Genomic DNA, 15,792 nt, shown 5'->3' with positions numbered 1-15,792 from the left:
AATTTTTTAGAGAGGACATATAAAGTATTAACTGTAAAGAAAAACCTGATAAATTGGAATTCACAAAAATTTAAAACTTGTACACATCAAATGACTCCTTTAAGATAATGAATGGACATGGGGCACCTGGGTGGCTCATTTGGTTAAGCGTACAACTCTTGGTTTCAGCTCAGGTCATGACCTCAAAGCTTCGTGGGTTTGAGTCCACACTGGGCCTCTGTGCTGGCAGCATGGAGCCTACTTGGGATTCTCTCTCCCGGCTCCTCCCCCACTCATGCTGGTCTCTGTCTCTCTCAAAATAAATAAACTTAAAAAAAATGAATGGACGATAACATCTAGATAAAATATATATACATATGATAAAGGACTTTGATCTGGAACATAAGCACTCCTATAAAGCAGTAAGCCCAAGTTTTAGAAGGGAAGAAGAAATGAAGACACAAAAGCAAGATACCTGAATGGTCAGTAAGCACTTGGAAGCACGTTCCACGTCCTGACTTACCAAGAAATGCAAGGGCTACTCCTAAATGCCCGTCAGAAATGGCACGATGGAAAGAACAGAAAACACTAGAGTGAATGTGGAACTGGAATTCTCATACGCTACTTGTGGGGAATAAAATACTAATACTCAAAAGAACATAGCTCAATCTCAAGAACGTTATGCCTAATGACCCAGACCCCGAATGTTACATACTGGATGATTCCACTTATATGAAATTCAAGAATGATACAAGTGAACAGTAGCAGGAACTTTCAAAAGTGAACTTCCTATGTTCGAGTTCCTCCGGAGCTCCGGAGACACAGAACCAATCCTCCGCATCAGCAAATCAAATCCAACAATGTGCAAAAAGAATTATATACTACAACCAGGTGGGATTTATTCCATGTATGCAAGATTGATCCAGCCTCTGAAAACCAGTTAATATAATCCATCACAGCAAAAGGCTAATAAAGAAAAATCACATGGTCATATCAGCAAACAGAAACATGTGACAAAACCGAAAATCCATTCACAAAGCTCAGCAAACTAAAAATAGAGGGGAATTTCCTCAACCTGATAAAGGGCCGACTAACATCATGGGAAAAATGTAGACACTTTCCCCCTAAGATCAAGAGCAAGGCAAGGATTCCCACACTTACTACTCCTCTTAGCAGTCTTTTTCAAAATACTAGAAGTCCTAGCTAATGCAGTGAGACGAGAAGAAGCAATAAAAGATCAAAAACAGATTTGGGAAGGAAGAAATAAAACCGTCTTTGTTTGCCGATGACATGATCATCTATGTAGAAAATCCCAAAGAATCAACCAAAAATCTCCTGAAACTAATAAACAATGATGGCAGAGTTGCAGGCTACATGGTTACATACCATCAATGAAAACTCGTATTTACATTAGCATCCCCCAAAATGAAATACTGAGGTACAAATCTAACAAAAGTTGTATAGAATCTGTATGAGGAAAACTACAAAATATAGTTCTGATGAAAGAAAATAAACGAGATATAAAGAGATACTCCACGTCAAAGGAAAAAATATTAAGATGTCATTTTTTTAAAGTGTTTATTTATTTTGAGATAGAGGGAAAGCACCAGTGAGGGAAGGGGAGAGAGAGAGGGAGAGAGTGAATCCCAAGCAGGCTTTGCACTGTCAGCGCAAAGCCTGACTCGGGGCTCAAACCCATGAACTGTGAGATCGTGACCTGAGCCGAAATCAAGAGTAAGATGCTTAACTGACTGAGCCACTCAGGCCCCCCTAAGATGTCATTTTCCCCAACTTGATCTACAGACTTCAATGCGCTTCCATTTAAGAATCCCAGAATGTTATACTGTGGATACGGGCAAACTAATACGTGGAAAGACAGAAGACGAGCAGTATATCGCAGAAGAACAAAGTTTGACAGGATGGATACCACCCACCTTCGAGACTTGATCAAGACAACATCGTGATGGCAAAAGACACAAACAGGTAAGAACAGAATAGAAAGCCCAAAAATAGACCCACGCATATACAGTCAACTGATTCCTGACAAAGGTCAGGTCATTCGGGAGAGATGGGACAGTCTTCAACAGATGGTACTGGAACAACTGGAAATCCACATGCAAAGCAGGAAAAAAAAAAAGTCGAATCCCACACACAGACCTTATAACAAAAACACACAAAAAACACATAAATTTACTCAGAATGTATCTATCATAGACCTAAATATAAAACACAAAACTAAACTTGCAGAAGATAACAGAGAAAATCCAGAGACCTTGGGTTTGGCAATGACCTTTAGACATAACACCAAAATCATGACCCATGAAAGAAAAACTGATTGTATTGGACTTAATTAAATTTAAAGCCTTACAATCTGTGAAAAACACTGTTAAGAGAATGAAAAGATAACCCAGACCAGGAGAAAATATTTGCACACCACTTACTGATATAAAGGACTTCTATCCACATACACAGAGAACTCTTAAATTTCAATAGAAAAAAGCCAAACAGCCCAATTAATAAACAGACACCTCACCAGAGGACATACACAGATGGCAAATAACCTAAGAAAAGATGCTTAGCCTCACATGTCATTAGGCAATTGCAAATGGAAACAATAAGATGCCACCACGTTGCTATCAGAATGGCCAAAGTCCCAAACACAGTACCAAATGCTGGTGACAATGCGGGACAGTACATCCATGCTGGAAGAGCCTGGCAGTTTCTTACAAAGGTAAATCTAGGCTGCCATATGGTCTAACAACTGCACTCCTAGGTTTTTATCCAAATGAGGTCAGGGGCGCCTGGGTGGCTCAGTCAGTTAAGCATCCGACTTCAGCTCAGGTCATGACCTCACAGCCCGTGAGTTTGTGCTGACAGCTCGGAGTCTGGAGCCTGTTTCAGATTCTGTGTCTCCCTCTCCCTCTGTTCCTCCCCTACTTGCACGCGTGCACTCTCTCAAAAATAAACATTAAAAAAAAACAAACAAATGAAGTGAAAACATGTCTAGACAAAAACCTGCAACCAAGATGTTCTGCAGTAGGTAAACAGATAAACTATGGTACATCCACAATGCCATCCAGCACTAAAAAGAAATGACCTATCAAGCCCCTAAAGACAGGAGGGCCGTCTGCTAAATGAAAGAAGCTGTCCTGAAAGGGTGGCAAACCTTATGACTGCCGCTATGAGATAGTCTGGAAAAGGCAAAATAGTAGAAGCAGTAACATAGATCAGTGGTTGCCAGAGGGGGTGGGAGGAGAGGGCTGACCGGGGGTGCATGGGACTCTCAGGGCAGGGAATCTACTCCATCTGATACGGGGTTCGTGACATTACACATTTGTCAAAACCTACAGAGCTATGCAACACAAAGAGTGAACCGAATCCTAATATGAACCAGGGGCTATAATTAACAACGGATCAGTCCTGGCTCCTCCGTTTTAAGAAATACCCCACACTCTAGTGCAAGGTCTTAAGAAGGGAAGTGGTGGGGGCGGCTGGGTGGCTCAGTCGGTGAAGCGTCCGACTTTGGCTCAGGTCATGATCTCGCGGTCTGTGAGTTCGAGCCCCGCGTCGGGCTCTGTGCTGACCGCTCAGCCTGGAGCCCGTTTGAGATTCTACGTCTCCCTCTCTCTCTGACCCTCCCCCGTTCATGCTCTGTCTCTCTCTGTGTCAAAAATAAATAAATGTTAAAAAAAAATTTTTTTAAAAAAAGGAAGTGGCAGGAGGGGAGCTCTACTTTCTGCTCAGTTTTTCTGTGAACCTAAAACTGCTCTAAAAAAAATAAAGTCTAATTTTCCTCAATAAATCATTACTAATCTGCTTGAGGTACCTTTACAAACACTACGTTCTTCCTGAGTTGTGGTTACTATTATTTAAAGAGAAAGTATACACACTTATTAAGAATTTTAAGAGAAGGAGAGAAGAAAAAAATGTCCTATGACTTACCTGTTGCTTCAAACGTCAGCTTTATAGAATCCCAGGGTGTCTGTTCTTTGGACACGAGTCTGAAATGAGCAGGATTTCCTGGAGAAACTTCTGGAGCAGGAAGATACCAGTTTTTCCTATTTGGAAAGGGAGCTTCAATATTTAGGATGCTTAATTAGTTGACAGCTACCTATACCTCTGGACATGGTCAAATATATGAATCACATTCTGGGGCATGAAAATAAGCTTGGGGTGCCTGGGTGGCTCAGTCAGTTGTGTCCAACTCTTGACTTCAGCTCAGGTCACAGTCTGTGGGATCAAGCCCCACATCAGGATTCTCCCTCTGCCACTCCCCCACTCTTGCTCTCTCTCAAGATAAATAAACTAAAAAAACAAAAGAAAACAACCCGACTCTGATGGATAGGATAAACCATGCTAACTACTCTGAAGGCCTGGGCTATTGGGTAATAAAACTTACCCAAAATTAAGATCAAAGGATCCTAGGTGATCTTGATTCCACTACCCATCCTACTCCTTCTTATCCAACCCTTGACTACCAAACTGTAAAAGCTTCCCAGGAATGAAAGTTCGCAATTCATAGTTATCTGCTATCTACCAGACCAGCTGAGAGAGCCAGCCTTTCTAACTACTCGGGCTTCCAGAGGTAAGACTTCCTAAATTTGAAAAGGCAGCGGTAAACTTCCAAGCTCTCTGTCCCACTAAAGGAGGAGAACTTGTGCAGTGACAGGAAACAGCGTACCTGTCACTTGACCTCTGTTCACCAGCTGCAGTAATGAAGTACTCGCATAGCGACGGGACCTGAGAACTGACCCCCCAACTAAAGCAGCACAGGAGTGAACCCACCTGATCAGAAAGTGCACCGGGAGGTACCACGGGAAACCACAGAGGGGTGCGTTCTCCTCACAGTGAGCTCGGATGCTCTCGTTGATCTCCGGAATATGAGGTGTTATGTGAGACATTCCAGTGTAATCAAACCCATTGATCCAGATCCCAGAGTCCCGTTTGACTACGTTTCCATCCAGGTCATGAAAGGTTCTAGTCATGTGCTGGAAAGAACCGACCGATGAGAATACTACTTGAATCCCCTCCCCCGCATCCCCCATCCGGAGGGACAGACAGAGGACATCCACAACAGCAAGAACTGGCGTGGCTGCAGAGTCACAGGGACCCTCCCTCACTGCCGCGGGAGGCGTGGGCTGGCACGGCCGCTTCAGGAAACTGCTTGGTGTCCCCCCAACGTGCACGCAGCCTTCGAGCCAGCAATTCTGCTCCGGAACGTGTACTCAGAGAAACTCCTGAAGGTTCAAGAGCTCTGATTCGGCACTGCCCATACCAGCGAATACTGCAAACCACCCCAACACCCACCAATGGCAGAATGGCCAGATAAAGGGGGGTGCTCCCCCCCAGGAGTCTCCCGCACCACCGTGACACACAGCAACGTGCAAGCTTCTCACATGCTGCCGGCAAACAGCAGCAAGTCACAAAAGCATAGTTAGGCACGGCCTTCTCAGAAGTTCACAAAGAGGCAGATGGTATCTTCTGGTTTAGGGATTCACACATACGTGGCAAAGAAAAATAACGTAATGATTAATCCTAAATTTCAAGATCGCGAATGAGTACATCCTAGCAGGTGGGGAGGGGGGAGAACCGGGAGGAAGGGCACACGCGGGTTTTATGAGGTGCTGCTTAATGTTCTTTCTTTCACACTCGATGATCGATATACAGATACACAGTTTCATTATTCCTTACAAATATATATTTAAGTTTCATTAAAATGTTTTTGAAAACCTATTTCAGAGTTAAAAGACACGGACACTAGAACTGCATTTAGATAAAGGCCACAAACAAATGCATCCTAAACACACACACACACACACACACACCCCTTCCCTGTGACCTGAAGCTAATTCCCATTGTCACCACTAGATGTCAGACTTGGGCCTATCTAGAACAGCTTCATTGCGGAAAGAGTATCAAACTGGAAGAGAAAGGGCTGCGTGGGGCTGCACGGCCCACCGCCAGCTCATAAACGGCTTCACTGGAATGCAGCCACCCTCGCTCGTTCAGGTACGTCTGCGACCACTGTGCCATGCCGGGACACGGACTTGTACGGCTGGCAGAGCCTGAAGTATTTATTACCTGGCCCCTCTGGGGAAAAGTCTGCCAACTTCCGGCACTGGGGAAGAAGAAAACCCCAAACAAATGAGAACAGGAGTTTTTAAAAATAAAAATGTAGCTTTTTCTAAATACTACTGATGTAATTATAAAAATGTGGCAAGTCACTGAAGGCACACAATCTGAAAACTAGCTGTTCTTCACTAAAGGTTTTGCAAATTGTAGTCACAGAAAGAAAGCGTGTGGCTGTGTCCTCCAGGACGATAAACAAGGAATATTTGGCCCTTTTTCAGTATCTCCTCCCCACTATTTACATTCAAATATTACTATTAACTAATTCAAGTCCCCGAATAGTTACACAGATTATCACTTGGCTTTTTTTGGTTTTAAGATTTGTCTTTTAAAGGAAGCTCTACGTCCAACGTGGGGCTCGAACTCTGACCCCGAGACCCAGGAGACGCTCGCTCCACCGGCTGAGACAGCCAGGCGACCCCTGAAGTTGGCTTTTGTTTGCCTCTTGCAACCTCTAAGACAGAACATGACTATACATAAGGCAACTTGGTTCTTTCTCCTGCTTTATAGTACCAACTCTAAAACGTCTGCAGAAAAACCTAAAATCTCAGACAGTTCTAAATCTCGTTCTTAGTCCCTGAGCTATTATACTTTCATTATGACACCGTACCTTCAACGCTACCTAAGAGCACTTTTACTGGCATTTTAAAATATCTTTCATTTTGCCAGTTGAATGCACACTTCTACTCAGCCTGCAGACAGGTTTACAGTGTGTACTTCTGAGAGCTCATCACCCCACACATCTGCTCTTGGTTTTCTGGGCAGGTGCACTTGCAGCGCGTGAACAGTGACAGAACGAGCGGACATTTCCAACTCAGTCTCTTGGGAGAAGGGTGTTGCTGATAAGAGAGCCTCTTGGTGGTCAGTCTTTCCCTCACTGCCTGACCCAGAGTGGCCGAGTGCAGCCAAATAGGTCAACAGCAGGGAAGTCTGTCGGTTTTCCTGTTGACCGGCGCGGCACACACGAGGCTTTCCCCTCCAGAACCACAGCGCTCACGCGAAACTGCGCTCACCTGCAGAAACACCCTCTTTGGCTTCGGACTGGCGGGATGCGAGCTGTATGGGAAAAACGCCCCACTGCAAACGAGGAGAAACGTAACCACACACACCAGAGTTAAACTCAGCATGGTTCTCTTCGTGCTTCTGGCAAGGTAGATGAAGTTAATCTAAAACACAAAACGCAGAAAAGGAAAAATTACCGTCGGCAGAGAGGTGCTTTTAAGCTGCCCTTCGCTTGGGAACCGGGGTCACCCGACCAGCCGTGAAGAGCGCTCGTCGGCGTGGCAGGCTCCCCGCAAGTGCCCGCGAGCAGGCTCGACTTCCGGGGGCGGGGGGCTTCCATCATGGGCGGCGGCTGCAGAGACCAGGGCCGCCCCCACCCGCCACGACGGTGCCTGCGACAGGCAACCAGCCAGCGAGAGGGGCAAGGAAACAGTCAGGGTCTCGGTGCGGTCGGCAAAGAACCAGGATGGAGACCCAACGCCGGTCAAACCGTGACCTCGCTTTACCTCTGATCCTCTCAACGCCCCTAGTTAACCACTGCACGGTAGACCCCAATTATCTACCAAACATCATGACATCACGTTTTTATGAAACAACTGGAGGTGGGATTTTAAGCATAAGCAAGCCCATTTCAACAAAACTCAAGTTCCACTCCGAATGCTTTTGTAATGTGCCAACGTGCCGGCTTCATCTAAATTTGCATTTAGATGTACCTTCAAGACTCTACCCGTGGGCCTGGCACGTAAGGAAAATCTGTAGCACAAAGTAAAACGGTCCCCTTCGGTGCTCAGTAACCAAAGCCAATGCCGTCTAAAACAGCAGATCTGAACTTAGGCAGGAAAAGCAAGTGGCTCGGTCCCAAGGTGGGCATCTAGAACATCCTATATATGCTTCTACGAGCTTTTTTTTTTTTCCACCGTTTTTTTTTTTTTGTTTTTTGTTTTTATTTATTTTTGGGACAGAGAGAGACAGAGCATGAATGGGGGAGGGGCAGAGAGAGAGGGAGACACAGAATCGGAAACAGGCTCCAGGCTCTGAGACATCAGCCCAGAGCCTGATGCGGGGCTCGAACTCGCGGACCGCGAGATTGTGACCTGGCTGAAGTCGGACGCTTAACCGACTGCGCCACCCAGGCGCCCCTCTAAGAGCTTTTTAATGGTAACGAATCATTGAAATAAAAGATGTCTACAGATCCCTTAGGGGTTCGGAAGGAGCCACACTGATCCAATCCCTGCTCCCCCTTCCACTCACCTTCCAGGCTTGATAAGACTGAAGAACATGAATGTGAAAAATCAGGCAAACATCCACAACCAGCCATGTCCTCTGCTACATAAAATTAGGTTTTGTACCTACAGTGCCCCAGTATCTCATCCGGGGTAACGTCCAGCAAAACAGTACTGGTCTCAGGACTAAGACCTTACATTTTCTTTTTAAGAAAAAAAAAAATTTTTTTTTAATGTTTATTTACTTTTGAGAGAGACATAAACAGAATGCGAGTGGGTTGGGGCAGAGAGAGAGGGAGGCACAGGATCCCAAGCAGGCTCCAGGCTCCGAGCTGTCAGCACAGAGCCCAACGCGGGGCTCAGATTCACGAGCTGTGAGATCATGACCCGAGCCGAAGTCGGACACTCAACCGACTGAGCCACCCAGGTGCCCCAAGACCTTACGTTTTCACACGGCGAGCACAGAAACAAGATAGCACCCAAGGAGCTGGGGTGGCTGGGGGGGGGGGGGGGTGGGGAGACAGTGAGTTAGCAAAACACAATCTGTAACCCTGTCTGTCCCTCTCTGTCCTAACAGTCATGGTCCTTTAACATGCGGCTCCTCGGCACAGTGTCAAACACCCTGCCAAGTCCTGGTGCAGAGTCTCTCGGGACAAGATACAACCTCCCCACCACATGCTGTGCTTCCTGCCACCTCCACCCAGCTCCCACCCACAGCTGTCCTCAAACCTCCATGGAGGCTACAGTCTGCACATCCATTCCCTCTTCTCCAAACCGTGAGGCTCATCTTCTGCCCTGTCCCGCATTTTCTGGACGCGGTTTGGTAATGGGGGTGAGTGAAATGCAGTCCCAGAGCAGAAGAGGAGGAGGGGCGCCTGTGTTTGCATCCCGCTCTCTTAAATTTCACTTTTATTTCTGCCTTAAATGTCCCATCTTCCATCACTCTAGGTTCCGAAACGGGTGCAAAATAAAACGAAGAGAAGCGCGAGAAGGGTCTGCGCGGCGTGCGCACGTGCAAGCCGTCTCGTTCCTCGTGAGGGTCCTGATGTCACTGAGCACCACCCGAGACACCTGCTACCCCACCGCCAGACAGGAGAGTGCCTGCTTCCTGGCAAATATACTATAAACCCCCAAGGACTGAAAGGAACGCTTTCTGAAATCCGCATTCCGATTCAGTTCTCCACGATCCGAGGAGCGCAGGCCGCCTCTGCCTCAACCACTCCGACCGCTACACGTCAACATGGAATCACGACTGACTGACGCCACCAGTGTCCGAGAGCCACGCGGCCACTTCACGTGATGATGAAAACTAAACGAGGTTTCCGGGTATTCCAGCAGGCGTTCTCCTGAGGTTTTCCTAGTAAAATCTAACCTAGCAGGTGATATACTTTAATCCTCTCCCTATGCTTGCTAAGATTTCCTCACTTTGGAGTCATTTTGTTTCCACAGTGAAGATTTCAGGGTTTATTTTGTCCAGTTCCACGTGGGACAGAACTGAAATGCCCACATTCTGATCATCTCCTATGAGCCTTCATCCACTGGCCCTGATTTAAATACACTGGGGACCCAGTTTCTAACTGAGCTGATTCTGGATCAGAACCTCATCCACGTATGATGAAACCCCACCAACTCCGTTCACCTTCACAGCAGCAAAACCATCCACTAACACAGAGAATTTAAAGGCTTAATATTAAAACCAAAGGAAGTAAACCCTGCAAACCACAAAGAACAGTTTAGAATTTTCCATCCATCCACCCCCCGAAAATGCCAGTAAGGACCTGATGATTGTATTACAGGCACAATGGCTGGAACGCTCAGACTTCTTTCAGCTGAGCGCAAGCAAGAGTGTGCAGAAGAAGCACTCTCCTGGGCTAGATGCACAGGTGCGCGTACAACTCCTTACGGCCTCCTTAAGAGACTTCCGGGGATGGTGCGGGCCGTGCATGTGGTATTCTTACGTGCTGTCTCTCAATCCTGACCTCCATGAGATGTCCTTTACTGAATCGGTGTGGAAAGGCCCACCATCATCTCTGTGCAGGAAAGCACTATAATAAAGTCACAACTACTCTTTTGTGTAGTCCCTAGCTGCAAATCCTGCAGTGTGCCTATGGGCGTTCAGTAGTTGCTTCCTATTCTTCCCAATTCCAATGGAAAGAGCCACAACACAGACGCCTGACTCCACCAGCGGGGCCAGACCGGAGTCCTGGAGAGTACGGACGCCGTGCCGAGGGCAGAGCTTGCCCAGAGCCCGCTCTAACACAGGGGGGTCCGCGTGGGGTCTGCCTTCTCTCTGGACAGCTGCAGGGAGGGCAAAGGCAGGACTCTCCCTGTAAGGGCAGAACACCGACACCAGAATGACAAGGCCTGTGACGCTCTGCATCATACGTGTCCACCACCTGAGGAGAGGGGCTCCGTTACGAACTCTGCGGCCCCAGCAGCCAGGTAGCTGAACGGTCATGGAAGGAGCCTCATCAGAACCAGTCTTCCTCCGCCAGCTCTAAAAACACTAATAAAACCGCCACGTATTTATTAACCTTTGCCTCTAATTAGGAATTGTTCCAAAAATCCACCACTAAGCAATCTCTACCAGTTCTCACCTGGTGTGCGTTCTCCAAATTCACGTTCAGCTGGTTTGAAGGCTGTGAGGAGAGGTACGACCAGAGGACTCGGGAGGACCAGGACGCAAAACTAAAACCCCATTTCCCATCTTCTTACCACACCAAACCTACTTTCTGCACACACGTGACTGTTTCTTTTGCTTAAGTGTTTCCAAGTATAAGCAACACAATTTCACAGAACCGACTGTGGCCAAACTCATCACATATTCATATAAAGCATACACGAAGAACTATTTTTTAAATGTCATTTCCTTACAAAATAGGAAGACAGGATCATCGTACAACCAGCCAAAATGGAAGCCAGCACAACGTCAGGTGGGATTTCTGTACCACTCCTCCCAAGGATGGGGGTAAACATCTCGAATACTGCCCAGATGAGGTACAGTGCGTAAAGATAAGGAACAAACATCCCCGAGAGGTACAAGGCAATAAATTTTCCTTGGGCACCTAGGAAAAAAGAGAAAGAAATCACACATCTTTGAAATTCCACAGTGAGACACAGATTTGCATAGCACTGCTGTTCCTAACACAGAACATTTCACTCAGGGACGTTAAAATACAAGTAAGAATGAAATGGAACGTAGGTAATACATCATGCACTCATAAATGTGAGAATGGGATGGGGTATAAGGTAGAAAATAAACATCCGTGTGATCTGAAAATTTAAAACAAACAAACAAAAAAAACCAAAACACAACACAGCAAGAATCTTGAAACCCTAGCCCAAAAGACCAAAAAAAACAATTCCCACAAGTCCTGTCTTATTCATTTTAAGGTATTTTTCCATTTGCATAAAAACCCAATATACCTACCATGCTGCTTAAAGTCTTTGCGCGTGCAAAACTTTGTGAGCAAGGGAAACGCCACCCAGACAGCACTAATAAACGCCGAGCAAAGTCCTTGAGACGTGAGAGCCGTAAGGGAAACACAGTGCACAAACAGCGAGATGTCAAAGAACACTTCTCCCAGATACCGGTCGCTGGCATTCTGCAAGAAAGAGAGATATACCAGTAATCTCATTCATGGGCATTGATAAAGATCTAATATTGTGATAAAATTTCCATCCCTCAGAAGAGTTATTTTGTTTTAAAGAGCATTTTAAACTTTAAGTAAACACTACCTCCTGTCATGACGTAACGGATTTAAATTGCTGCATAGGAAAGGGGCATTTAGGAAGATGGGGTAAAAACATTACTCGTGGGGTGTCTGGGTGGCTCAGTCGGTTAAGCTTCCAACTCTTGGCTGGTTTCGGCTCAGGTCATGATCTCACGGTTCGTGGGTTCGAGCCCCGCATTAGGCTCTCTGTTGTCAGCATGGTGCCTGCTCCGGATCCTTTGTCCCCTTCTCTCCATCCCTCCCCAACTAGCGCTCTCCTTTTCTCCTCTCTCTCTCAAAAATAAACACTTAAAAACAAAACAAAACATCATTACTCGTATGCAATCTGTGCTTTTCTTCCACTGGGCTAAAAGGAACCTTTGGAAATTTCCTAAAATAGATTTAGGAAGGGCTCTCCTAAAAACATACACCCCTGTAGGCTTTTCTAGTTATGCAGCTTCCAAAGGCGAGAAGGGACCTGCAAAGAACAGCGCCACCAGCAGCACGCCTGGAAAACTGCAGGCCCTTCGGGGACCTGGCCCTCTGGGGTTTGGCTGGGTTCCCATGTCTCTTCCTCCTCTAACTGGTCTTGTGGTGCAGCTCGGCCCCGCCCTGACTTCCTGGTGCCTTCACGTTCAGAAATTTGATCTGTATTTCTGGGCTTTGAAGTCTGAGGAGTCCCGTGCAGCACCCCGAGCTCCTCAGAAGAAAGCTGCCGTAAGAACTTCATACCTGTGAACGTCTGCACCAGGGATTCCATTAACATGACCAACAAAGTTACCACTGCAGCGCAAAAACCCCAAAATTGGCACGTGGGTTACTTCGAGAGCTCAAGACAGCTTCGGTCACGAGTTTTCAAAACCTGTTCAAGTTCTCTCGACAAACCCGCTCAGAAACGAAAGGCTATCGCTGTTACACTTAGACGTACGATGCAGCGTGAAGAGGCAGTCTTCAAAAATAATTTAGAGGAAAACGGCACTTAGGATTCGATCTCACGCCGAGTACCACCCAGATATGTAACTGTACTCAGAGATCAAACAGACGCCCCTCAAGTCTGGCTCCCCTCTCTCACCTCTGATCCCTGCCACCTGCCCACTGCCATCAGTCTCTACGCTGTCACAGTCACTCGCGATCCTACTCAGAAAACGTTACTGGCCGCCTCACTGATCCTCGGGGTCGTGCTCCGGCTTCACGCTGGCCTGCTCTTCCGGTTACCGTGCCACCGCCTCACGTTCACCACGCTGAGCTTACTGACCGTGACCCAAGTGCATCCTGGGCGCTCCCACCTCTGAGCGCCATCTGCCACACTTCCGCTCCTGCTTCAAAACCCAGTTCACACGTCACCACCTCGTTCACAAAGCCTTCCGACCTCCACGAACCGACTCCTCTCTCCTGGCCCCGTACCGCTCCGGCCGAACAGGCCGTTCTCTCACCTCATCCCAAGGTGCTGCGAACAAGGGTCTCCCCCAGCCCCCCAGATGAAGCTGTGAGCTCCTCCAAGAGACCCGTCCTTATGAATCTCTTCCCACCGGGCCGTCGCAGGCGCCAGGCCCACCAGGCAGCTAGCTCTGAGAATAGTTGTGAAATGCGACCCGTCTTCCTTTCCACTGTGCTTTCAGCCCCAAAGTTCATGATCAGACAACTGAAATTAGTCCAAGTAAATGGAACTTTACTCGTAAGCATTTCTGTCTCTGGCCCCCCTGCCTCATTAACAACGACCCCCACACCCGGGTAACATACCACTGCACTAAGAATAAGCACATGAACTTGAGTCCCACAGCACAATCTCTTGGACACGGAAGCCACAAAGACACAAGTATTAGTTCATCCATAAACAGACGGCTAACTTCAAAGGGCCTCTCCTGGAGGTTGGCACGGAAGCGGTCCTCAGACCACAGCCCAACATCAACTGAAACGGAGACCAAGGTTCATCCACGGTCTAGCACCAAAGACATCCTTGTGGAAAGACGCCGGATTACCTAACCTTCTGTCTGCATTCTAATCCTAGCAGGGCAAACTGAAAAAACAGGTGCGCATTGGCTGTCTTGAAAATAAACATGGGAGCTAACAGATTTTTCCCTTTAAGTCACTTAGAAACTCTTTAGAAACCATGGGTCACTTTTGCATTGTAGTTCACTGCGAGTCCTGTTATACGGCTGAAACCGTAACAATATGGGGATATTCTCTGCATCAGCATAGATCATTCTGGAACCCTATCACTCTTCCCTCTTTTTCCCCTAGGAGGTGTCCTCCCCCTGCCACAGCACATCTGCGTGCCGTCAGAATCTGCATTAACACACAGGCTAAAAGGGGAAAAAAAAGTGAAGGAAATGGAAGAGAAACTCCGAGTGCAGCTTCAGGGCAACATGCTTCCTGCGTGTCAGTGCCCGGTGTCCGAGGGGCCCGGGCACCAGCGACGAGGAGCACGGCAGCCGGGCCCTCATGGCGCTCAACCCACGGCCCAGCGGAGGACCGAGCCACTCACAAGAGGAACGGGCGAGCCCGGCGAGGGCTGGGGGACCCAAGGGCACAGGGGCACACCGAAGCAGATTCGCCCTTGCTGTCACAACCACCCAAACGCCTCACAGCTTGATAACGGCACCGAAGCCTGCAACAAAACCCTCCAAAGCAGCAGCCTTCCAGAACCCGAACACGGTTCTGGGAGCCAGTCTTCTACGATCATGCCAAACCATTTCTGACGCCTCCACAGGCCAAATACAATGAATCCCACCAGAGTCTGTCTCCAATCCCTGCAGGCGACAAAAAAAAATCAATAAACATGCCTAACACTTACCATGTAATAAAATCTTTTTGCGAGGGTATGGATGAGGATTATTTTGGCTGCGGCTGCGGTTCCATACAGACAGACGGACACGTAGAAGTGGTTATACCACGAGAGAGACCGTCCGATGAGAGAGACGAACACCGCTATAATGAGCACGGTAACCAGGCTGGTGAACCAGCTCACGAGAGTGATGCCGAGCCCGCAGAAGAAGTCCTTCGTGTAGTTACCAGCTGGGGACAGAACACAACGTGGACGTCACCAGCTTTATCAAACCAGTCTCACAAGCAGTAGAGTCAAAAGGGCAAACTCAAAACAAGGCAAAACAAAACATCCAGCACTGTAACTGCAAAGTACTGAAAAGGCCCTGGGGCGAGGTTTATGACAAACCCGAACAGGGAAGGTTACTGACGAATCATATCCATGTAGCGTTTACGGGGAGTCTGTGGGCGCCAAACACCCGGGGACAGAAGTGGCCAGGAGCGGCTCCAACACACTCCTGACCAGGAAAGCGAAGAGCTCTAGCCTTCGCCACCTTTGCGATGCTCTGCGTACGGAAACACCGGCCCGAACGGAAGGCAGAGCTCCCGTGAAATCGTGCCCGGAAGCTAAGGCCGGAGTGGCGGGGCTGGCGAAGTAACCGGGGCAAACTGGGCTGAACCGCGCCGCCCGCGCGTGTTAGCTCGTCACGGTCCAGACCCGCTTCGACAAACGTTCTAAGGAGAAGGAAACCAACGTAACCGCACTTGCTGGAGTTGGTGCGCTCACGCCCGGTGTGATGGGTGCACGAGACTTTTCAACGGGAGTGTTCACTCACAGTCCGTGTGTACAAACCACTTTTCGATAGCCCCTCTGTGGTGCTTCTGTGTATTAGGTACACAAAAACATCCTGCTGCCCCAAGACCATAAGTGTAACGGGCACGTCCATCTGACATCCATGTGCGAACGTCTTCCAATATACATC

General features: G+C 47.8%; 1 protein-coding gene across 3 annotated transcripts in view; it reads right to left on the bottom strand.

The window, feature by feature from the left end:
- The window catches only part of ERMP1 (endoplasmic reticulum metallopeptidase 1), a 45,582-nt gene that overhangs the window by 6,858 nt on the left and 22,932 nt on the right, over positions 1-15,792 (bottom strand). For all 3 annotated transcript variants that reach the window (XM_023243275.2, XM_023243274.2, XM_023243273.2), the window contains 6 exons: positions 14,841-15,061; positions 11,764-11,938; positions 11,208-11,398; positions 7,122-7,274; positions 4,765-4,967; positions 3,922-4,037 (listed from right to left, as the gene is read on the bottom strand). In XM_023243275.2, coding sequence (XP_023099043.1) covers positions 3,922-4,037; positions 4,765-4,967; positions 7,122-7,274; positions 11,208-11,398; positions 11,764-11,938; positions 14,841-15,061 — 1,059 coding nt within the window. The remainder of the gene's footprint in view (positions 1-3,921; positions 4,038-4,764; positions 4,968-7,121; positions 7,275-11,207; positions 11,399-11,763; positions 11,939-14,840; positions 15,062-15,792) is intronic.

The sequence above is a fragment of the Felis catus genome, chromosome D4, assembly GCF_018350175.1.
Source record: "Felis catus isolate Fca126 chromosome D4, F.catus_Fca126_mat1.0, whole genome shotgun sequence".
Taxonomy (NCBI): domain Eukaryota; kingdom Metazoa; phylum Chordata; class Mammalia; order Carnivora; family Felidae; genus Felis; species Felis catus.
The sequence above is the reverse complement of the archived record's forward strand: the minus strand, read 5'-3'. Positions and strand labels throughout refer to the sequence as shown.